General features: G+C 35.6%; 2 protein-coding genes across 2 annotated transcripts; both read left to right on the top strand.

The window, feature by feature from the left end:
* Positions 1–10,732: 10,732 nt before the first annotated feature.
* LOC127529709 (protocadherin gamma-A11-like) lies at positions 10,733–17,296 on the top strand. Its single transcript, XM_051934286.1, has 2 exons — positions 10,733–12,773; positions 17,283–17,296. The coding sequence occupies exons 1-2, from the start codon at positions 10,733–10,735 to the stop codon at positions 17,294–17,296; spliced, it is 2,055 nt and encodes a 684-aa protein (XP_051790246.1).
* A 3,136-nt stretch (positions 17,297–20,432) lies between these two features.
* Positions 20,433–22,865, top strand: LOC114660100 (protocadherin gamma-A2-like). Its single transcript, XM_028812601.2, has one exon. The coding sequence runs from the start codon at positions 20,433–20,435 to the stop codon at positions 22,863–22,865; it is 2,433 nt and encodes an 810-aa protein (XP_028668434.2).
* The last annotated feature ends 2,835 nt before the right edge of the window (positions 22,866–25,700 follow it).

Raw genomic sequence — 25,700 nt, 5'->3', positions numbered from 1 at the left:
CCACATAAATTTCCATTAATTGAAGTGAGAAAAAATGTTTAGATTTTCAAAAGGACTTTAAAGTGAGAAATAAATAAATAATTTCTTGAGATATTTAGATTTTCATCCCATTTTCATTGCAACATTTGTGTTGTTTTTAAATGCATTATAGACCAATAAATGTCTAGGTATTGCATTAGTAATATGGATGTAGGCAAAGACACTTAATTAGGACATTTCAACATTCTCTGTCAAACTCACCTTATGACCCTTTTTCAAATAAGCATTTTTTATTTTTGTGTATGTCCTTGTGGTGTTAAATCTTTTTTATAATGAGGGTAACAATTGAAATAACCACAAAACCAGCATAAACAACAAGAACCTTTCCTGTAAGCATTGGATACATGGCAGAAATATTTTCAGCTAAATGTTAAACCCTGGTGAGCTACCTCTCAGTTTCAGGGAATAAACACCCACATGGGGCCAGTTTAGAATTTTTGAAATCTTTGGGATGGTGTTGGAAAAATGAAATACTCAAAGACAAAAACCCAAACACATAAAGGAAGAACATGGAAATTCTATAGTCACAGTGGCATAGAAAGAGATTCAAACTCTGAATGTGTGATACATGACAGAGCAGTGCCAACCACACAGCCACCATGCTTCCGCCACACACTTTTTAACATATTACTTTAAAAATTATGATAAAGTTGTTTACACACAAAAGTAAACATAAACCTAATCAAGGCCATGGTCCAAATCCGAGACTTAATGTATTGGCAGCTATGTGTCAGGGCCAAAGGACTATAGCAGCCAGGAGATGCATTATAAGTGCTGCTTGCTGTCTCTGTGCCAACCCCTTTCACACCACCAATAGCAGAACTTCTTTTGTGTCGGCCTCCCCAGGTAGCACAGAGCTGTCATTTCTGCCTCACAGCTTCAGGATTTGTAGGAGTTTTACATGTACCCACTCTGTATGTACAGTGTGATGGTTTTTTAAGAAAGTCAGTGAGTATACTCACTCAAACACGATTGCTAATGTATTCTCATGTTCTTAGCAAGAGCGACTCATTTTTCATATATTTCAGACAGGAATTGCAGCATGCAGATAACTTGCCCCTTTCAAAAATCTCAGGCTTTAATTAAAAATGTGATGTATATCTGATCACTTTAGATTTTTGTTATTTCTACAAAGTACAATGAAACTCTTATGTGCTTTTTTCACTAAGCTGGCAGGCAGTCAGTGTAAGTGTTTTTTTGTTGTTGTTGTTGTTTTTTTAATTAATGATTTGAGTATATCAGTCTGTTACTACAAGCCATGGCAGAACATAGTTGTTAAAAAATAGAACAGCAGAAACAATAATAGGATTATCAACAGAAAACAACTCGGCACTGGAGGCTTGTTGGGATTTTTCAAAACTTCTCCCACAACGGCGACTCTGAACAGACAAATGAACAGGAAATGTATTCTTACTTCAAGAGAAATAGCTTGAAGAATACATGATAAAATAATTATTTCCCATTTCAAATCTTTATCAGAAGGATGCCTCATTAAATTACAAAAGGCATATTTAAAAATAAAAAGTGGATTATTTGGTGAGTTTCAAGTCTTTTTCATTTACCTGTGAACCCTGGTACCCTTCAGTCCCATAGTAAGCTGCAAGAACAGAAAAGGTATTTTTAAAATTTAATAAAAATACATCACTTTAGAACACATTTTAAGTGTTATATCAATGTATTCCATTGTTGTGAAGAAATAACTTTGACTGGAAAAATGTCACTTACCCATTAAGTGAACAGTTCTGGTGACACACTAAGCGAGTAGCCTTGTTGTTTACAGCCCACTGTACATACTAAAAGCCTTTTTCTGCTTTAAATGAAATAATAATTTTAGCAGGCAGTGCCTTAAATAAATTTACATTATTGTAAATTACAATATTTCTGTTTTTCTCTAGGTAAAGCTGCATGATATCACCTTTGTGTACAAATTTTATCTAAATTAAAAAAGTTTTTAAAATTAGTAAAAGCATTACATTTTGATTTATAAATCATTAAATTGATCAGGACTCTTTCTCAAGTGTTTCATAGCACATTGGTTTACTATTATCCAGATCTTGTATTTGCATTGTGTACATATTCATATAAATTAAATGCTTATAATGTCCTTTAATTCTTATACTGTGCTACACAGACAGGTGATCAATATACCATATTGTGTTTTCTTGTAATGCAATTCCAAAGTAAATACACAGTGTAGGTATATAGCATAATGTTAAGTATTTGTGGTAAAATATAGGAACATGTATCACTTTACCAATATCTACAAAAACCATTTCATAGTCATTAATCTTATACTTTTTCTTATGCACTTCATTACTACTATTATAACTATTATTATTGATGCTTCTCTGTCCATATTCTACATCTGTTTAACTCTTTTTATGGGTTATGGCTATTGTTTTGGCAGCATTAAGCATAAAACAATAAAAAGCCCTTGAGGTAACTATTTCATAATGGATCACACCCATGTGTGTAGAGGATGGATAAACACAGAGTTACTGACAAATCCAGGGGTGTTCATCTCTGCTCCAGAAGAGCCAGAGTGGCTGCAGGTTTTACTTCATGCAACTTTCTTTATCGGTCACCAATTTCTACTGTTAATTGACTTCTTCTTCCTTCATTGTAATTGTCTTGTGCTTTAAATATCAGTCCTTTCCATTGTATAGTTTTTGCTTTAATAGAAACAAAACAAAATTGAGATATGAACTAAGTGAACAGATGACCAATTAAGTCAGGCCTCAAATCCCAACCAATGTTACTCCAAGCAGTTTCTTAATTAGAAGCCAATTGTAGTTGTTAAATAAACTTCCTATTTAACTCCATGCTGTGTTGCTCCTCTCATTCTGCCGCAGGAGACCTTTCCTAAACTGTTGACTTTTTTTTTCTAAAAGCACCGGCAAATGTTTTGGTAACCTAAAAACAGATCAACATTACTGAGCTCTTCACCTTTCTTCATTTCCAGATATTGGATGATGGATGCCAAGTTAGCTGGTCATGTGTTGGCTTACTTATTTATCAAACAAACAATAATGAGATACTAAGGGCAAAAAACACAATTTAGTTGTCTGTGTCTTAAAAAGCAAGTCTTTAGAAATTAAGGCCAAAGAAGTCAATTATCTGCAAAAACTAGTCAACTGTTTTGAAAGGTGTGACAATGAAAACCTGCATCCATTGCAGCATTCAAGGATCTGATTTGCACACATTTGAATTTACCTTTCATTCTCCTGTTACTATATTTAATCTAGTACGCTCTGACTAGTAAAGCGTGAATTTTAGCTTACTTGGTTTATGCTATAAGTCAGTATGAGAATATATTTGAGTGACCATTTGGATGTGCTCAGGTCATTTTTGAGAGTTGGTTTTGTAACAGTTAGACTCCTGCACCCAATAAACCCAGAATAAAGAAAGGCAGTTTAACGATTGACAGATGAATGAATGGATGAAAGAATTAAGCTGTTCAGTATAATACTTTTTGGCATCATTGAAATAAATTATAATAAATAGAGGAAAATATTGTAAATACAGTATGTAGAGAATGTGCTATATTCCCATAACCTGGAAATTAAGCCCCACTTTCTGGAAAAGCAAAGTGCCAGTCACTGTGTCTCCATCTGTATATTTACGTTACACTCAGTATATTCTGAATGATTTCAACCCAAATGGATTTTCACAAAGTAAATAACAAAAAGAGAAGACATATAAAGTGGTCTCAAGTACTGTGATATAATGCTATAAAATTTGGCCTTATTCATATCCAAGAAACATTTTGACACTTTATTTTTACAGTGCTTTTTAAACCTACAACATTCCTTTTACCAACTTTATTATTTGTTAATAACATATTATGAGAGCTATTCTAGCTGTTCTATTAGAAAACATTACTCTATGTTACATTTGATTTTTAAAATTAGTACTTGATAATGAACTGGATATTGTTATATTTATTTTTGCATATATATATATATATATATATATATATATATATGTATGTATTTATATCCATCCATTTTCCAACCCGCTGAATCCATACACAGGGTCATGGGGGTCTGCTGGAGCCAATCCCGGGCAGGGTGCCAACCCACTGCAGGACACACACACAAACACACCCACACATCAAGCACACACTAGGGCCAATTTAGAATCACCAAAGCAGCTAACCTGCATGTCTTTGGACTGTGTGAGGAAACTGGAGCACCCGGAGGAAACCCACGCAGACACGGGGAGAACATGCAAACTCCACGCAGGGAGGAACCGGGAAGCAAACCCGTGTCTCCTAACTGTGAGGCAGCAGCGCTACCATTGCCATTATATATAGTATAATTTCTTTTTATTTTATATACTGTATGTGTGAATTGTTCGACGAAAGCTATGTTTATCTGCATTACAATTTTTAGTTTTAAATGGGAACTCATTTTAAAGTTTTGAATATTTTTAAGCTGCTGACTATGATCTTATATTTGAATACATTAGCCTGTTAAACCTATCATCAGTGTAACCATTTATACAGCATGTTTCAATATACAGCAGTCAAAGGTCACATTTTATATCATTTAATCTTTAAAAAAAGTATAATTGGTCATACTGAGTGGCACATAAATTTTCTCACATAACTAATTGTTGTGTATTGTGTCTTAGTGCATTGGGCTTTTAAAGGAACAGTATATATAAAGTAGATAAGACCCAGGTGCACAACATCAAAGAGGAGAGGAACAGCAGAGTCTGCAGTGTAAGAAAGAAACACCTTACAGTTCCTCAGTGCTTTATCCTAAATACACACCAGATACCAGAGTCATCTGCAACAGTGAAAAGATGACTCCAAGATACTAATCATAATATGGCTTTCCACTTGTTCTCTACCCAATGTCTGTTTTCTTTTGACCTATTTTTAACTTTTTTTGATTCTTCCATTTTCGGATATGGCTGTTTGTTTGTAATTCTGCCTCTAAAGCCAGCATCTTTATTTAATCTTTTCTGCAAATCATAGTAGTATTAGGTATTGCATTTAAGTAGAATCCAACTGTAGTGTGTTTGCTTTCTCAACAATAGACTCTGATGTATTATGTAGTTGTGCATCTTGACCGTCGCCTTCTTTTTCTATACGGATAGATTCAGTTTGCCCTCTTCTGTCAATTTAGTAATAGACATCTTTGTATGAAATCTACAGTTTATAGGCAATATGTCAAAATTGCAAAAGTTTCTCTAATAAGCAATTACCATTTAAAATTTTTAATTAAAGGTAAGCGAAGGGAGTTTACTATTACAGCGCACAGAATGTTAGCATAAAATGTGCTTTGCAATTATATGTAAATGATAATTTAAAAATCAGTAATTTCAAGCCCTAATAACCAATAGTAACAATGAACTTGTAATGTCCTGGGTTGATTTTTAAGTAAATGTAAAGGTATCTTGGAAAAAAAAACTTTCATTTTCTATCAAAAATATGTAAATTTCTGAGTGTGTCCAAAGTTTGACTGGCACTATACACATGCACACACACACACAGAGACACAGACACACATATATAGACATAATCTCACTGGCCGCTATATTAGGTACACCTTGCTAGTACTAGGTTAGACCCCCTTTTGCCTTCAGAACTGCCATAATTCTTTATGGTATAGATTCAACAAGGTGCTGGACACATTCCTCAGGGATTTTGGCCCATATTAACATGATAGCATCACACAGTTTCTGTAGAGTTGTCGGCTGCACATCCATAATACAAATCTCCCATTTCACCACATCCCAAAGGTTCTCTATTGGATTGAGATCTGGTGATGTTCAAGAAACCAGGTTGAGATGATTTGAGCTTTGTGACATTGCATATTATCCTGCATGGAAGTAGGGTACATCTTAAAGGAATGGACATGATCAGCAACAATACTCAGGTAGGCTGTGGCATTTAAACGATGCTCAGTTGGTACTAAGAGGCCCAAAGTGTGCAAAGAAAATATTCACCACTCCATTACATCACCACCAACAGCCATTGATGCAAAGCAGGATGCATCCATGCTTTGAAGTTGATCATGCTTGATTCTGACCCTAGCACCCAAATGTCGCCCTAGAAATTGAGACTTATCAGACCAGGCCACATTTTTCCAATCTTCTGTTGTCCAGTTTTGGTGAGCCTGTGCAAATTCTATTCTCAGTTGCCTGGTCTTAGCTGACAGGAGTGGCACCAGGTGAGGTCTTCTGCTGCTGTAGCCCATCTGCTTCAAGGTTCAATGTGTTGTGCATTCAGAGATGTTCTTCTGCATACTTTGGTTGTAGCAAGTGGTTATTTGAATTTACTGTTGCCTTTCTCTCAGCTCAAAACCACCATTTTCCTCTTATCTCAGGTATCAACAAGGCATTTTTGTCCAGAGAGCTGACGCTCACTGGATATTTTTCCTTTTTTCAGAGTATTCTCTGTAAACCCTAGAGATGGTTGTGCATGAAAATCCCAGTAGATTAGCAGTTTCTGAAATACTCAGACGAGCCTGTTGGGCACCAACAACTATACCACATTTAAAGTCACTTAAAATTGCCAAGACAACCTGCTGAAGTTCAAACTGATTATCAGAATGAAGAAAAAAAGGCAATGTCTATATGCCTCAATGCATTAAGTTGCTATCATATGATTGGCTGATTAGATATTTGTATTAATAAGAGGTTTATCTATCTATCTATCTATCTATCTATCTATCTATCTATCTATCTATCTATCTATCTATCTATCTATCTATCTATCTATCTATCTATCTATCTATCTATCTATCTATATATATATATATATATATATATATATATATATATGAATGGAAGAGAAGGTTTGTGATACGGTTTGCATATTTGCAGTTGGAGATCCACAAAGGGAGAAAAAACGAATCACGTATCATGAAATAGTTTTATTCCTGAGCTTTCAACCCCTGTCAGGGGTCTTCATCAGAGGATAATGCTTAGACTTACAAGAATCAAAGGCAATATATAGCAACACATTCAGTATGGGGGGGGGCATTGGGGGGGGTGGGTGGAGGTGACTAAGTCAGTATAATCAAGTGGGGGGGGGGGTGTATAGTTTAATTAATGTGTATATGTCCTTCTTAAGTTGGCATATGCTGGGTTTATGTCCAAGTGTCTGTTGATGGTGTTTTCATCTGATAGCCAAGACTCGGCCAACTCTCTGGCGCTTTTTGTACTGGCCTTAAATTTTACTTTTACGTTGTCCCAGTTGAATGTGTGTCCTGTCGATTTAGTATGTGCATATATCAAAGATAGTGCGTCCTTTCTTCTGACGGCGTTGCGATGTTCCTGTACACGTGTTGAGATTTTTTTTGACGTTTGTCCTATGTATACAGCTGAGCAAGAATTGCATGGAATACTATAAACTGCGTTTCGTGTTTCGGCTGTCGATTTCTTGTTTTTAGCATTAAACAGGACCATGCGCAGATTTTCACCTCGAACGGATACTCAAAATCATTCATTAATCGGAGTCTACACAGCAGACGCCAAAGGAATCAGCATACAATCAACATAAATCAGAACTCCCACCCCACCTGGCATTCACTCCCGTACCACCATAATGTGTCAGAAGGCATGGCACGCACCCTGACCAAGTGGGGCATCAGAATAGCACATAAACCCACCAACAATCTGCGCATGGTCCTGTTTAATGCTAAAAACAAGAAATCTACAGCCGAAACATGAAAAGCAGATTATAGTATTCCATGCAATTCTTGCTCAGCTGTATACATAGGACAAACGTCAAAAAAAATCTCAACACGTGCACAGGAACATCGCAACGCCGTCAGAAGAAAGGACGCACTATCTTTGATATATGCACATACTAAATCGACAGGACACACATTCAACTGGGACAACGTAAAAGTAAAATTTAATGCCAGTACAAAAAGCGCCAGAGAGTTGGCCGAGTCTTGGCTATCAGATGAAAACGCCATCAACAGACACTTGGACATAAATCCAGCATATGCCAACTTAAGAAGGACATGTACACATTAATTAAACTATACAACCCCCCCCCCCCCCCCCACACTTGATCATACTGACTTAGTCACCTCCACCCACCCCCCCAATGCCCCCCCCCATACTGAATGTGTTGCTATATATTGCCTTTGATTCTTGTAAGTCTAAGCATTATCCTCTGATGAAGACCCCTGATAGGGGTTGAAAGCTCAGGAATAAAACTATTTTATGATACATGATTCGTTTTTTCTCCCTTTGTGGATCTCCAACTGCAAATATATGTATATATATGTATATGTATATATCCATCCATCCATCCATTTTTCAACCCGCTGAATCCGAACACAGGGTCACGGGGGTCTGCTGGAGCCAATCCCAGCCAACACAGGGCACGAGGCAGGGAACCAATCCTGGGCAGGGTGCCAACCCACCGTAGTATGTGTATATATATATATATATATATATATATATATATATATATATATATATATATATATATATATATATACATTTTTTGACATTGTTTTCTAATTGATTTTATCACAATGGTCCCCAATATTATTATAGAACATTAAGAACATGAATGTGTCATTAATGGTTGTGACACCACACTTCTTTACATTGACTTTTTCTTCTCAAACATAATGTTCTCTATTGTGGTTGAGTTGATAAACAGTGTCTGCATTTTTAAAATGCACTTCTTGAGATTCCATTAAAGTGAAACTGTGATAGAACTCACAGAAGACAACACATAACTTATTGATGTAACAATAATCTTTCCCTTAATTTCTTGCACAATACCACAAGCCTTGAAGGGATGAATGATTGACATATCTCTTTTTGCCAGTTTGAAGAAATGTATTAATGTTTATTTTTAAAGCACTAAATAAAATAACATTTGACAGTAATATGATTCTGGAAACTTTGCTCTCTGGGTTTACATAACATTCAGCATCAAACATATATACTTTGTAAAATACAGTCAGATAATACTTCTTCCTTGTTTATCTTTGTGCAGAACAATTTCAAAGCATCTTCTGTTAAAGGTATTTAAAGAAAAAAAGTAGTTCATACATGTTTGTACTTTGTAAAGAAATTTATAGTACAAAATATTATAGACTTTATGAAATTACCAATAATTGACTATAATTTTATTTTTAATTTGTGGTTTGGTTTTAATGACTTTGAAAAAAAAGCCTTGGCAATAAACTTGTTCTGCTGGCTGAAGGCTCCAGTTCAAATCGTTCCTTGGCAATATTATTATGAAGTGTGCCTTTTCTTGCATCTTAACAGTGTTTCTCATGTGCATCACAAATGTAGGATTTTTTAGATTTGACAAAATAGAATTGGCCTTGGATGAGTGACAGTGGATTTATGCATATTTCTTGTGTCCTGCAATGAGTTCCCATGTAGAGTTGTATTTTGTCTTGTGCCAAGTTACCCCATTAGAGTTTCCTGCACCCAGCATTACTGTCATATGAAAAATTAGTTAGAAAATAATATTTTAGCTAAACATCTATCATGTTTACTGTGTTTGGTGCATTGTGTATTCTATGAAAACCATTATACAAATTTTTATTGTAACAAGGTTGCACAGTGGCTAGCTCTGCTGCTTATTGGATTAAATATTTGCATTTAGCGTTTTTCATGTGGTCAGTGTCTTCATGTGGCCTCTACACCATTGACCCCTTTGTGTGGTGTGTGATGTCTGAAAGGACAATTGATGATTTGAAATTGGTGCTATGTGGTTGTTTGTGTGAATGATACCTGCAAAGGGCTTTTTAAAATGAATGGTTTACAGATATGTAATTCCTAAACCCTGGCACAGTGTTTTCAGATTTGTCATTAGTGTTATATTTAAACATTTACTGCATTACTAGTGAAACATTTTGGCAAGTATATGTGAGCAATATTGTATATACAATTTTCTTTATTTACCTGAAAAATACTTTTAGCTATTCTCAATGAGGTTCAAGAATCCTCCATACCAATACCTAAGGGTCGTGTATCAAATAAGCCGAGGGTTTTCACTGCAGAAGACAGTTAAAGGTAATCTAACAGCTGAAATGAAATTAAATGTATATTTCCCTAGTGAGTAGGTTGGTCAATGTTTTCTTAAGAAATAAATATTTCATTAACAACATAATTGGTGTACAATGAGAAAACCGTCTTTCTGTTAAAAGTTTGTACACATATATATAACTGGCACAGTTTTCTTTAGTCAATACCTTGCAAAATACAAATCTGACAACTCATTCTAAGATCATATACACGTTCCTTATGAAATAATGATTTATCGTTATAGTCATTAATAATTACTATTGCGTTCTTTTATGAATACAAGTGTATTTTTTTTAAATTGTGCGTTAACTAAAAATCAATGGATATTATTTCCAAGAGAAGAATATTTATAGTGTGTCCACATTCTGCATTTATATACTTGGACTGCGAGTGCCGCTGTTGATCAACGAGGTGATTTTCTTTAAGCACAAATGCAGCAGCACCTCCCCTGCCACAGCTTCAGTATCACACAGACAGAAGGGCCTCGCCATACACAAAGACGGGAATACAAAAGGCATACACTGGATATAAATATTCGACACGATCTACACAGAAGATTGGATATATCCATGCAATTTCTACAAAGTAGGAGATTTACAAAGAAACCAAACATCAATGATTATCTTCACTAAAGGATAGCGCTTTGCTGTTCTCATATCATTTGGAAAAAATGCTACCCTGGGCATTCATTACGCAGGTACCGATCCTATTTGTTTTTACAAAGTACGTATTTTTAGTTAATGCAGAGGTCCGTTATTCAATTCCGGAGGAACAGGCGAGAGGGGCTTTCATAGGTAATATTGCTAAAGATTTGGGATTAGATCATCAGAGACTGAAAACAGGGAAAGCTCATATATATACCGATGGAGGCACCGAATACGTAGAGCTAAATGTAAATAAAGGGATTTTAGTTGTTAAAGACAGAATTGACAGAGAGCAGATCTGCGGTAAAATAACCCCTTGTTTATTAAATTTTCAGATTATTCTTGAAAATCCTATAGAATTTCATAGAGTAACTATTGATGTCACTGATATAAACGACAATAATCCAATTTTTTCAAAAAATAACATTCAGTTAGAAATTAATGAATTATCTCCTCCAGGAGCAATTTTTTCCCTGCCGAATGCTATAGACAGCGATGTGGGTGCAAACAGCTTGAAATCATACACACTCACACCAAATGATCATTTTAAGTTAAAGGTGCAGACGCAGTCTGATGGCAGCAGCACGGTTAATCTATTGTTAGAAACGCCTTTGGACAGAGAAACACAAGAAGAGCATGTTCTAGTTTTAAAAGCGGTCGACGGAGGGGAACCTCAGCGTTCTGGAACAGTTGAAATAAAAATTATTGTTCTCGACATCAATGACAATGCTCCTGTTTTTACTCAGGAGGTGTATAAAGCTTCTGTCAGAGAGGACTCGTTGATCGGTTCTGTTCTGTTAAAAGTACAGGCAAATGACGCAGATAAAGACATAAATGGGCAAATAAAGTACGTTTTCGCCCACGTCCCAGATAATGCCAAAGATTTATTTGAAATAAATCCAGATTCAGGAGAGATCAAAATGATTGGCCAAATCGACTATGAAAATACTAAAATATACGAAATGACAGCAGATGCGAAAGACATTAGTGGTTTTGTAAGTTCTAGTAAAGTTATAATTGAAGTAATTGACGTAAATGACAATGCGCCATTAATTAATCTCATGTCAGTCTCAAGTCAGATCTCTGAAGACTCTTTACCTGGGTCAGTAATAGCAATTTTTAACGTGCAAGATAAAGATTCAGGAAAAAATAGTAAAATCAATTGTTTTATTAAAAATAATAATCATATCCCTTTTAAATTGACATCGTCTTTAAATAACTTTTATACTGTACAAACCGATGGGTTTCTAGATCGTGAGAAAGTGCCGCAGTACAACATTACTATTGTAGCTAAAGACGATGGAGAGCCTTCACTTTCAGCCACTCAGACAATCACGCTGCAGGTTAGTGATGTCAATGATAATGCCCCAAAATTTGAAAAAGAGCATTACAAAACATATATCACGGAAAATAATGCACCAGGATCTTCATTTTTTTCGGTTCGAGCAAACGATGATGACTCGGGTCTCAACAGTAGAATTTCTTACTTCATTACAGAGACAGGAATTAATAACATCTCAGTTTCATCATTTGTGTCTATTAATTCAGACGAAGGTGTCCTCTATGCTGTGCGTTCATTCGATTATGAAGAGCTGAATCATTTTCAAGTGTCTGTGATAGCTAAAGACAGAGGGTCTCCACCTCTCAGTTCCAGTGTAATAATAGATGTTTATGTTCAGGATCAAAATGACAATCATCCAGAGATTTTATATCCACTTCTCAATAAAGGATCTCCCGTTGCTGAATTCATACCTCGTTCTGCAGATGTTGGCTATCTGGTTACTAAAGTTGTGGCTGTTGATAAAGACTCTGGACAGAATGCTTGGCTTTCTTATAAACTCATAAAAGCTACTGATCAGACACTTTTTGACGTGGGCTTACATAATGGAGAACTAAGAACTCTCCGACAAATTATGGAGAAGGATTCTACAAAGCAAAGACTAACTGTTCTAGTAGAAGATAGCGGACAGCCTTCTCATTCAGCGACAGTCAATGTCAATGTTGCAGTCACTGATAACTTTGCATTGGCGATTTCGGAATTCAGTGATTTTACACAAGAGAAAAACAGTAATGGAGACATTAAGTTTTATTTAGTGCTCTCCTTAGTGATCGTCTCTTTACTTTTTGTTATTTTCCTTATAGTTCTGATATTTTTAAAATTTCACAAATGGAGACAATCAAAACTTTTCAATGAATGCCCTAATGGGACTCTCCCTGTTATTCCTTATTACCCGCCCCGTTATGCAGAAGTGGGGGCCACTGGGACTCTTTGTCACGTCTATAATTATGAAGTCTGCCTCACATCAGATTCAGGAAAAAGTGAATTCAAATATATGAAACCTGTGATACAAAGTACAGTGGGAATGGATCAAAATGAATCAGAAGCGAGGAGTCCCATTTTGAGTGATTTAATTGCTGAAGAAAATCTGTTGAAGGTAAACTTATTTAGTTTCACTTTTTAATACACTGAAATTTCATTAACACAAGCAGTTTATATATTTGTTAATTTTTCCTCTAGAGTGACATTTTTCTGCTGCAAAACCATTTCTGAATTTTCAAGTAAACATTCAAAAATGGGTCTAAATAAGCCATTACTGCCTTGCTCTGGAGTAAGAGAAAACTGTGACTTATTTCAGACTTATTTCTTATATTATTTCTTATATTATATTATTTCTTATGTATCTGCACTCCTAAAATCATTCTGGGGATCTTTAGCCAATACTTAAATGCATTGCTGAAGGTAATATATATGCATGTATTTATAGCCCAGTATGTAATTAAGTTGATTGGGTGACTTGAGCTCTTCCAACTTAATTTGAAGTGAGATGTCCAAGTGAGCAACACTGTCTGAAATGCAGAAACACTTGAATACAGTAAATATTATGATATATGAAAGTGAGGCATGGTATCACAATGGGTGCACTCATTCGTCTGAATAAGAAGACCCAGTCGCTCCCTGTGTTCACTTTACATATTCTACCCGTGTTTCTGTGGGTTTCCTCTATCAGTCCAAAAACATGAAAGTCCTGTGAATTGCTAAATTGACCGTGAGATCACCCTGATGTACAGGAACCCTGCCAAGGTGTTGTTCCTGCCTGGATGCCTCTGATGATTATGGGCTCCACCTTTGCCATGACCTTGCCATGGATTAGTGGGTTTAGGTAATAGATCACTGTGGTGGGTTGGCACCCTGCCCAGGGTTGGTTCCTGCCTTGTGCCCTGTGTTGGCTGGGATTGGCTCCAGCAGACCCCCGTGACCCTGTGTTCGGATTCAGCGGGTTGGAAAATGGATGGATGGTAATAGATCAATGGAAAATGCTTAAAATACTTTTAAATAATGAGAGAAAAGAACTTTGAAACAATGGATTGTTTTAGGTTGAAATTTTCATTTTTGAAATGTAACCTTAAAGACTCGGGTTATTCTGCTAATTATTACATATATGTAATTAAAATATAAAGGAAAAGCTAATTTACCTTACTCATGGGAGTGTATTGGATCTACTTAATTTTACAGAACTCAAAAACCTATGTGCAAATGGATGCATTAAATTTGTTTTTTTGACCTGAAACATTTGTTTTTAGGTTTATATGTGCAAAACTAGAAATTTTAAAACATAGTTTTACATTATGTTTCATTTAGTGATTTTAATTATTTGCCCTATCACCAGCTCATTTGTAGATTAAAACAGTATTAACACATGTGTGTTTAAAATAAATTAAGGTGTAAATACAAGCCACTGTACCCATAAATTCCAAGAATATGAAAAGAGAAGAAAATGTTCAGATTCACATAAGGAGTACAAATTATGACCTACAAAAAAGATTAACTTAGATTTTGTTTTCATAGCTCTTCATCCCTCATCATGAAAAACATTGTGGACCAATGAATATGTAGATATTGCATGAGTAATTAGGATGCACACAGGGACACTGATGTAGGACACTTCAATTGTCTCTACAATCACTACATTATCTTTTTGCAACTAAAAGTTTTGTAAATTCCTATTGTGTTATTTCTTTTTAATGTTAGGCAAACCTGTAAACCAGGAGGGGTACCACTTATTTATAGGGATTATTTAAACAAATACCCACATGTCACCAACTTAGAGAACTTTACGTTTTTGGTATGATGATAGAAAGATCAAACACCAAGATAAAAACCCAAGCACACTAAATAAGAACATGCAAAATCTATGCACACATTGACTTTGAGAAGAATTCAACATCTGAAAGCTTGACAGATGAGACAGAGTGCCAACCACAGTGCCACCATGCTTCCTTCACAGATATTCAATCTAACACATTACTTAAAAGTTCATATTGTTTACACACATAACTTTTATTTACATATTTGTTTACACACCATATATATATATATACAATGAGACTACCCCAAAACAAGAATAGTTTAACAGGTGAAGGCCACTGATATTTCTCTCTCCTCATCTTTTCTGACTGTTATTTCACTACTTTTGTATTTGGCTATGGTTAGTGTCACTACTGGTAGCATGACACGATACCTGGACCCTGCAGAGCTGGCACAGGTAGTCCAACTTCTCCAGGATGGCACATCAACATGTACCATTGCCAGAAGGTTTGCTGTGCCTCACAGCACAGTCTCAAGGGCATGGAGGAGATTCCAGGAAACAGGCAGTTACTCTAGGAGCACTGAACATGGCTGTAGAAAGTCCTTAACCCATCTGCAGGACTGGCCTGCAACTGCTTCTTTTGGCAAGGAGGAACAAGATGAGCAGTGCCAGTGCCCTACATAATGACCTCCAGCAGGCAGGCCACTGGTGTGAATGTCTCTGACCAAACAATCAGAAACAGACTTCATAAGGGTGGCCTGAGGGCCCAACATCCTATAGTTGGCCCTGTGCTCACTGACCGGCACCGTGGAGCTGAATTGGCATTTGCAATCGAATAATAGACTTGGCAGGTCCATCACTGGCGCCCTGTGCTTTTCACAGATGAGAGCAGATTCACCCTGAGCGCATGTGACAGATGTGAAAGGTTCTGGAGAAGCCGTAGAGAACGTTATGCTGCCTGTAACATCGTTCAGCATATCCATGGAGGGATGCACAGACCTCTACAGGCTAGACAATGGCAGCTTGACTGCCATTAAGTATCGGGATGAAATCCTTGGTCCCATTGTCAAACCCAATGCTGGTCCAGTGGGTCCTGGGTTCCTCCTGGTGCACAACAATGCCCGGCCTCATGTGGCGAGAGGATGAAGGAATTGATACCATTGGCTGGCCCCCACGCTTGCTTGACTTAAATCCAATAGAACACCTCTAGGACATTATGTTTTGGTCCATCCAATGCTTCCAGGTTGCACCTCAGACTGTCCAGGACCTCAGTGATGCCCTGGTCCAGATCTGAGAAGAGATCCCTCAGAGCACCTCAGTCGAACATGCCTATTCCTACATACAAGCACGTGGGGGCCATACAAACTACTGAGTTCAATTTATATTTGCAGCAAAGAAATTTACGCAAAATGGACTAGCCTTCCGCATCATTTTTTCACTGATTTTTGGGGTATGTTGTCTATAGGTTGATAATTTTCATTTCCAACAAACGATGTGGCATCCTTTTGTTCCTAACACATTACCAGTACATATCAGTATAGGTATCCAGCAGGATTTTTTTTCCTATTGAGATCTGATGTGTTTTCAAAGTGTTCCTTTAATGTTTTTGAGCAGTTGAAATACTTTAAATGCTCAGCTATTACAGTAAATCATCTTTTTGTTGAGTCTCCATTTATTTAATATTTACTGATTTCTCCTCTTTTACCATGTACTGTATCTCAATATTTGCCAGGTTAGTTGGGTGGCATCCGTGACTATTAAAGTTTCACCAGTGATGGGGTTAAGGTCACTACGCTGACTGACCACTCAAAGACATCTGCTTTCTTAACTTGAAGCTGCTCCATTGTTCCTGTGGCATATTGTCCCATTGACAGTTAAACATCCTCACTAGTTTATTTTTTCTGGGAGAAGGCACCAGGTTGTCCTTCATGATCTGTCTGTATTGCTCATCATTCATCTTCTAATCAACCCTGACCAGTCTTCTAATACCCCATCATGATGCAGTCACAGTGCTAATGGTGTCACCTAGCTGATACACAGATTAAGGTCAATAACCCTCTTACTAAACTGGGGAATGCAAACCTACAAAGTGCTGCCAGTTCAATGTAAATAATTAGTGTTCTTAATGATGTCTTTAGTTTCCTCATATTATTCAAAGACATGCAGGTTATGTGAATTAATATCTTTAAACTGGTGTAAAAGTGTGTGTGGGGGTGAGTGTAGGGATTGTTCCTGTCTTATTTCTGATGCTTGCTAGTGTAGGCTTTAGCTGCCCTGTTACCGTGTCCTGGATAAACAGGTTGGGAAGATGGATGAATTTCTCAGGTCATGCACTGAGCAAGTGCTAGAGATGAAACATGTGGCCTTGTTGGTTAAAGTTCAGTGTATGAGCTAAAAGCTGTCTGCTGCCTTCAAATAGTAATTCTAATTGGCTGTCCCTCAGATAAATGTACTTTATGTTATTGTAATTTTTTTCTGTTTTGTTTAGGTAAAGCAGCATGAAGTTACATTTGTGTACATTTATTAGTTAAACTAGGGGGCTTTGCCCCTGCTCTCTTCGCTTGCCAACTTCCAGGCCAATGCTATGTGCAAGCCACTTTGCGGTTCTGTCGCTTGCATATGGGGATGCGGATGTACAATTCAAACAGATTGTTATTTTCTTTGAAATTATTACATATGCGTAATAGGACTAACTATTTTACATTACAGCAAGTATCAAGATCTCCTTTGTTGTCTAATGCTATCCTGGGAAGATGTACTATATTACCATTCTTGGATACAACCTTCTTTCGATAGTAATTTGGGTGGTGGAATACCGGATGGTGTTAACATTTGTAGTTATTCTTCGGAATATTGTAAGTTGATGTTTTCATCTTCCGCACGATCACCACCAACTGTTTCAGCATAGTTTATTGATGTGCATTTAACCAATTTTCTGTGTAACTGACCTACAATTTTAACGTTAATTCGTTTGACTTCAACGTTTCTTGGTGCTAGGATTGCCCATGTACTCAGTTCTCCTGTTTATATCCCTTCGGGATGAAATTCATCAATAAGATTTGGACATAAAACATCTTCTTTAATTAGGAACTTAAAGTGAGGAAAACATAAAAATGTATAAGAGATGAGAGAGCAGAAAATGTGTCTGTCAAAAGGATTTACATGAATGAGATGTGAGGGAACCGTGTGCGTGGTTGAATATGGTTGAGTGGAGGATGTGACTTAAATCAATCTCATGTCAAAAGTGTCGTCTCGTCACAGGATTTTTTTTTATATAATAGAGAGAGAAGTTTAAAATTTATTAAAGTATTATGTTTTGGTTACTTAATCATTACACTAGTCAGGGCTCTTCTTGAAGTGTTTTATAGTAGAAATTGTTTTATTGCCATCCTCATCTTGTCATTTTGCATTCCTTACATAGTCATATATATTCAATGTTTAAAATCTCTTTTTATGTCTAATATCATGTTACATAGACAGGTGATTTATATACCGTACTGTGTTTTCCTGTAATGCTATAATTTCAGTATAGGCATATAATATAAAACTCATATGAGTAGTACAATTAAGAGTAGTATTAAGAGCATGAATCCCTAATACTAATACTTCTAAAAACCACTTCCTACTGATTATATGTCATATTATTTCTTATCTATGTCATTTTTACTATTATAAATATTACTATTTTTTCTTATCCTTGGGTTTTCTGAATCTGATTTATTCTTTCAATGAGTTATGGTACTTGCTTTGACAGTATTAAGTGTAAGACAAGAACAAACCCTGCAAGGAAGCTAATTCCTCACAGGGCACACTTACATGTGTGTATCATGGATTTTTCCAAAACTGTTGATTTTCTTTTTATCTAAGAGCATCATGAAAATGTTTTGGTGACATGAGAATAATAATATTACAGAGAATTTCACCTTTGTTGATTTTCAGATATCCATATTTAGATATTCATATATCATCATATATTGTATGATGGATACAGGTTAACTGGTCATTTTTGTTTGACTGCTAACTAAGGATAAAAAAATAACAATTAGGTAGTCTGAGTTCTAAAAATACAAGTCAATTAAAATGAACGCAGACGAAGTTGATTAGCAGAGAAAACTGGTCACTTATTAAGAACAGGGTTAGAATGAAAACTTGTAATCACATCAATGATCCAGGATTGGAGTTGGAGACAAGTGAATTTACCTTTCAATCCCAAGTTTCCGTGTTTTTGTCTAGATGTTCTGAATGATTTGTGAAACTTGCATTTCTCCTTACATGGTTATGACATGGGTTGCGTATATATTTGAGAAAGCACTATGATATTATCTTGGTTGTCATATTTTAGGGAGGGTTTTGGTCTTATGCCTGCAACTTAGTTCTTAATAAACCTAGAATAAAATAAGTCGATGAATGGATTAATAATGGGAAAAATTCTACATAACCTTTATCGGTGTCATGGAAAAAACTGGATTGAAATATGGGGAAACTGTTATAAATGTACAGAGAATGTGCTATGCAAAACAGCTTGGAAGTTGAACCCCACTTTCAAGCACAAAACACTGTACCACCATCTGCGTTGTTATATTACACACTGTAGATTTTATGAGTTGGACCTTTGAGCAAGGCTCTTAACCTGAGTATTGCTTCAGAGGTACTGTACAAAGGCTGACCTTGCACCCGACTCCCCAAAAAAGAACATGTAAAAAGATAATTTCCCCCTAAATATTATCAAAGCAAATCAAAATTAAAATCAAATCAAAATGATTCAAAACCAGATTGGCATTCATGAACTAGATTAGAGAAAGAAAAAACATACAAAGTGGACTTGAGTGATTTAATATAATGCTCTAAAATTAGGGCTTTTTCATACCCGAGAGCCATAATTTGACACTTTAATTTTGCAATATTTTGTCTTTAAACTTATACTCTTATTTTTATTGCAAACTTAAAAAAAAAACATTTTAATGAAAGCTTGTCTATATGTGCTATTGGAAATATTGCTTTATTTTACATTTAATATTTAAAATTAGTACAGGAGAATAAAATGGGTTTGCTTTATGTTTACTTCTGCATATATGTATATGTTATTTATTCCAAGAAAGCTATATTTATCCACAATTATTTTCTTACTTTAAAATTCATTCTTCATTCCTAAAGGTTTCAATATTTTAAAAATGCAGTCTATGATCTCATTTTTGAATGTACTGACTTTATGTATATTGATACAAATTCGGAAAAATGTTATATAAATAAAATGTATTATTATTATTAATAATAATAATATTTAACTTTTCTATTATTTTGGTGCTTGCATTTTACTTCTTGAACTGTAAGTGCCGCTGTTGATCAATAAGGCGATTTTCAGACGCACAGATTTAGTGAGTCCTCCCTTCTCAGCACAGCTTCCATTATCAAACATAAAGACCCGCTCCGCTCACAACAGTGCGCATCAAGACACGGAGTACGACGGTGGATGTTATTGTTGTGAAAATTCTATACAGAAATGATGAGAATAACTAATTCTGTACCTTCATCAGCGTGAGCAGCTTTATTGGGAATATAACCGGTGAAGAACAGATATAGATATTCACTGCGCAAAATTATCATTGGCCTATTGATGCATTAGGATTTCGCTTGGAAAATGACAATAACGCAGGTACAGATCTTTATTGTTTTTATACTTTTCGGGCGTCTAGTTGTTGGAGATATTCGATATTCAATTCCAGAAGAGATGGTGAAGGGGTCTTTCGTGGGTGATATTGCAAAAGATCTGGGATTAGAAAATAAAAGACTTAAAACGGGCAGTGCTCGCATTTTTCACGAAGGAGGCTCACAATACATCGAGCTAAATGTTAATAAAGGCATTTTACTGGTTAAAGAGAGGATGGACAGAGAAATATTGTGCGGAAAAATGACAGCTTGCCTATTAAATTTTCAGGTTATTTTAGAAAATCCATTGGAATTTCATCGTGTTATTATAGAAATTACTGATGTTAATGATAACGACCCCACATTTCTAAATAATAAAATGAATCTAGAAATCAGCGAGTCTTCATTCCAAGATACCTGGTTTTCACTGCCTAGTGCTGTAGATCCCGATGTGGGTGTTAACACAATAAAATCATACACCCTCAAGCCTACGGATCATTTTAATTTAAAATTACACACGCAGTCTGATGGTGGCACTTCGATTGATTTGATTTTGAAAAAGCCTTTAGACCGAGAAACGCAAGAAGAGCATGTTTTGCTTTTAAGTGCAGTTGATGGTGGGGACCCACAGCGATCTGGCACTGTCGAAATACACATTACTGTACTCGATGCCAATGACAATGCTCCTGTTTTTACTCAGCAAGTGTATAAAACTTCTGTATCAGAGAACACATTGATCGGTTCTGTGATTATCAGGGTTAATGCCACAGATGCAGACAAAGAGAAGAACGGACAAATAATGTACTATACACACGTCACTGATGTTGCCAAAGAATTATTTAAATTAGATTCACATTCAGGTGAAATTACTATAGCAGGGCAAATAGATTACGAAGAAAATAAATTATATGAAATGACAGTGCAAGCCAAAGACAATGGTGGTCTTGTAGGTTCCAGTAAAGTAATAATAGAAGTCAAAGATCTGAATGACAATGTCCCTTTTATGAACATGATGTCAGTTTCAAATCAGATATCTGAAGATGCATTGCCGGGAACAGCAGTAGCCGTTTTCAATGTTCACGACAGAGATTCAGGAAAAAATGCTGAAGTTAACTGTTACATTGACAACAAAGTTCCATTCAAATTGAAATTATCAACACGTAATGTGTACAGCTTAGAAACAGACGGATTACTGGATCGTGAAAAAATAGCATACTATAATATCACTATTGTAGCAAAAGATGAAGGTAAACCTTCACTGTCATCTAATTATACAATTAAACTGGAAGTAAAGGATGTCAATGACAATCCACCGAGATTTGAAGAACAATTTTATACTGTTTATATCATGGAAAACAACTCACCTGGGGTCTCATTTTTTAGTTTACAAGCAAGAGACAATGACGCTGGGATCAACAGTAAAATTTCATACTTCATTCAAGAAACCCGCGTTCATAACGCATCAATGTCTTCTTATGTGTCTGTTAATGCTGAAGATGGTGTCATCTATGCTATCCGCTCTTTCGATTATGAACAACTGAAGCATTTCCAAGTCTCAGTTACAGCTAAAGACAGTGGAACTCCATCTCTAAGCACCAGCGCAATTATTGACGTGTTTATTCAAGATCAGAATGATAATCCTCCTCAGATTTTGTACCCGACACAAAATAAAGGCTCCATGATAGCTGAAATCGTACCTCGCTCTGCAGAAGTTGGCTATCTCGTTTCCAAGGCTGTTGCTGTAGACATGGATTCTGGGCAGAATGCTTGGCTTTTGTATAGGATTGTGAAACCAGCTGACCAGACACTTTTTGAAATTGGTTTACATAACGGAGAACTGAGAACACTTCGTCAAATTAACGACAAAGATAATACAAAGCAGCGATTAACAATTTCAGTAGAGGACAGTGGACAGCCTTCTCATGCAGCCACGATTCATATGAACATTGCACTTTCTGAGAGCATTAACCAGGCATATTCAGAATTTAATGATTTCATTAAGGACAGTAAAAGCGACGATAATCTTACTTTTTTTCTTGTACTTGCTTTGGCAATCGTCTCCCTTATTTTTATCCTCTTCATCGTAATTCTAATGGCCTTCAAATTCAGTGCATGGAAGCGCTCCAAACTCTTAAATGAAATGTCAAATGGAACTCTGCCAGTTATTCCGTTTTACCCGCCTAGGTATGCAGACGTGAGCGCAACAGGGACGCTTCAACATGTCTACAATTACGAAGTTTGCCTAACTACGGATTCTGGGAATAGCGAATTTAAGTATATAAAGCCTTTCATACAGAAAGTTGACGCTGATCCGAATGGAACTGAGACAATCCCCCACAATACGAAAAAGGATTTAATAATTGATGAAGAATTCACTCAGGTAAGCATCCGAGATACAGGCTTTACTTTAGTTTCAAAAAGCTGATTTTTACATATTGTCTTAAAGTGAAACTAAGGATTTAAAAGTATAAAGTTGAAATGTGTTCATGATGAATTGAATTTTGAAATGTGTAATTTTTTAGCAAAACAAATTTACCTTTAGGTTGACTTTAAAACTGGATTACATTACCTTTATATATATATATATATATATATATATATATATAGTATATATCATGTATATACTATATATATATATATAGGTAATGTAATATATATATATATATATATATATATATATATATATATATATAATGGTTGAAATAGTTTACTGTCAAATAAATGCAAAGAGTACGCGACACGTGTTTCGCCCTCATTCTGGGCTCATCAGGCATACACACTCCACTGCACTCCCATATATATATATATATATATATATATATATATATATATATATATATATATATATATATATATATATATGTATATATATATATATATATATATATATATATATATATATATATATATATGTATATGTATATATATATATATATATATATATATATATAGTAGTACCATTACTACTACTACTACTGCTGCTACTACTACTAATAATAATAATTAAAGATTATTGTTATTATAACCATCCATGAAAACTCTTGGTGGAAGAAAGAGATACTTTTCCATAGAGTTTTGATAATGATGGTGATGATGATGATGATTAGCAGCATGGTGGCACAGTGGTTATTTCTGCATCAATTTCCTTGGTTAAAGTAGAGTGTATGTTTGCAGTCTGTGCAGAGTTTATAGATCATTTCATTTGAAAGAATATTTCTCTTTGTACCTTAGTTCTCTCTTTACATCCCTAAAATAAACATGTTAGTTTAATTGGCAATTCTAAAATGGTCTTTGGTGAGTATCATTGTAGTTTAAGGGACACTGCTATTGACTGACAATCCATTGTCAGTTGTATCTTGCTTTGTGCCCAGTGCTGCATGGTTGGGCCTGAGCCTCCTGTGACCCAGAGCTGGATGAAACATAGCCAAGAATAATATGTTATGTAATATTATTCATAAAAATAATTATTGTTGATTTAGTATTTTTTTTTTTGGTGATAACAAGTACTGTTGTTAGTCTCCACTATTAATATGTGTCAGTACTAACCGATTAAAATTTTACAGACACAATTCAAGTAATGGTTATATATCATAGTGAGCATCAAATGTAACATTTTACTTTATATTTTCATAAATACCTTGAACCAGTTTCTGTGCTTATCTTTTTTCACCCACCCATCCATACATCCATCCATTCATTTTCTTAAACCCAGTTATTCCATTCACATACGACTCTATATTTAGGTGAACAAGGTGGTCACAAAATTTGAGGGGTGATAGTTTTTCTTTTTTAAACAGTACAGACCCCTTACACACTTGGACTCAAAACTACTGTCCAACTCCCATTAATCTTATTATATTGTTTTTATTATTTATGATGCTAATGATGTTTGTTTTTCATATAAAATGCATTCATGTATGTGAATATATACAGTAAGTAAGTTTATAATCCTTTGTAACTTCCAGATTACAAAGAAAATGTTATAAAGGTAATACAATATCAAATGGTAAAATAGTAATAATCCTACATTTATGAAACTTATGTCATAGAAAGGGGCAAACATTTTTTTTTTTTGGGGGGTGCCTAATTAATTAATTACATTAACATTGTTAATCTACTCAAAGTGCTTTACATAGACAGTGCGGAGCCACTTCAACCACCAACAATGGGAAGCATGCACCTGGATGATGTGATGGTAGTTCATTCTAGCACCAGTACATGCAGACCTCATTATCTGTTAGGTGATGCAGGAATGGGAGAGAGAGAGTGGTAGCCAATTAGGGAAAGAGGATTATTAAGGTGGCAGAAGGAGCAGGACGTGGTGGGCAATTTTGCCAGAACATTTGGAAACACCATGCTCTTTTTGAAAGATGTCCAGGGATCTTTTATGACCACAGAAAGTCAGAACCTTGGTTTTATGTCTTATCCATAAGATGGCACCAATTTTTACAGCTCAGTATCCCTGTCACTGCACTGGGATATTGGGATCCACATATAGGCCACAAGGTAAGCACTCCCTGATGGCCTTACTAACACTGCTTCCGACAGAAACCTAAATGTTTTCAAGATGGTTTTGCATCCAAGTGCTGACTGTGCCCAAACATGCTTAACCTCAGATGGATTATCTGAAGTACATGTGGTATGGCTGCTGTATAATAATGCTAGAGCCAGCTCTTCATAATGACAGAATGTTATTGAAGTATCATCAGTATTTGTCAGCTTTGTTTCTGTTATGATTTGTCACTATGTAACGCCTCTCTGCTAATCATGACTATGTCAGTTTAGTGTTTTTATGGTAAGGACCAAGATATCTCATGGTGACAGTTCACAAGGAGACAAATACTTCTGACACTTCAGCAGTATACTGGCTTGATTTAGCTGTGATCCAAATCTTCTAAATTGTATTACGCATGGATTGTTATTGGCAAAGTGTAAGTTTAAAGCATAGTATTTAATAATCTTACATGTGTAACTTTTTGAAAACTTTTATTAAAAACTTCACACTGCCTCACAGTTACTTGGGAATAAGCTTTCTCAAGTCCCTATAATAATGCATAGTCACCAACTTCACCATTTTTTTGCTTAATAAAGTAAACCCCTCAGACAGAAGTAATCATTGCAACAAATGAACATTTGGTAGTACTGTATTATTATGTGAAACTGATTGATGCCTTCATCCTTTTATTTTTTGAATCTACTTTGATCAGTACAGTTTAATGAGAATCTAAAGACAATAAATCGGTAGAAAAGAAGGAACCAC

Source organism: Erpetoichthys calabaricus, chromosome 11 (assembly GCF_900747795.2).
Source record: "Erpetoichthys calabaricus chromosome 11, fErpCal1.3, whole genome shotgun sequence".
NCBI lineage: Eukaryota > Metazoa > Chordata > Cladistia > Polypteriformes > Polypteridae > Erpetoichthys > Erpetoichthys calabaricus.
Note: the sequence above shows the minus strand (reverse complement) of the source record. Positions and strands in the feature narration are given on the sequence as shown.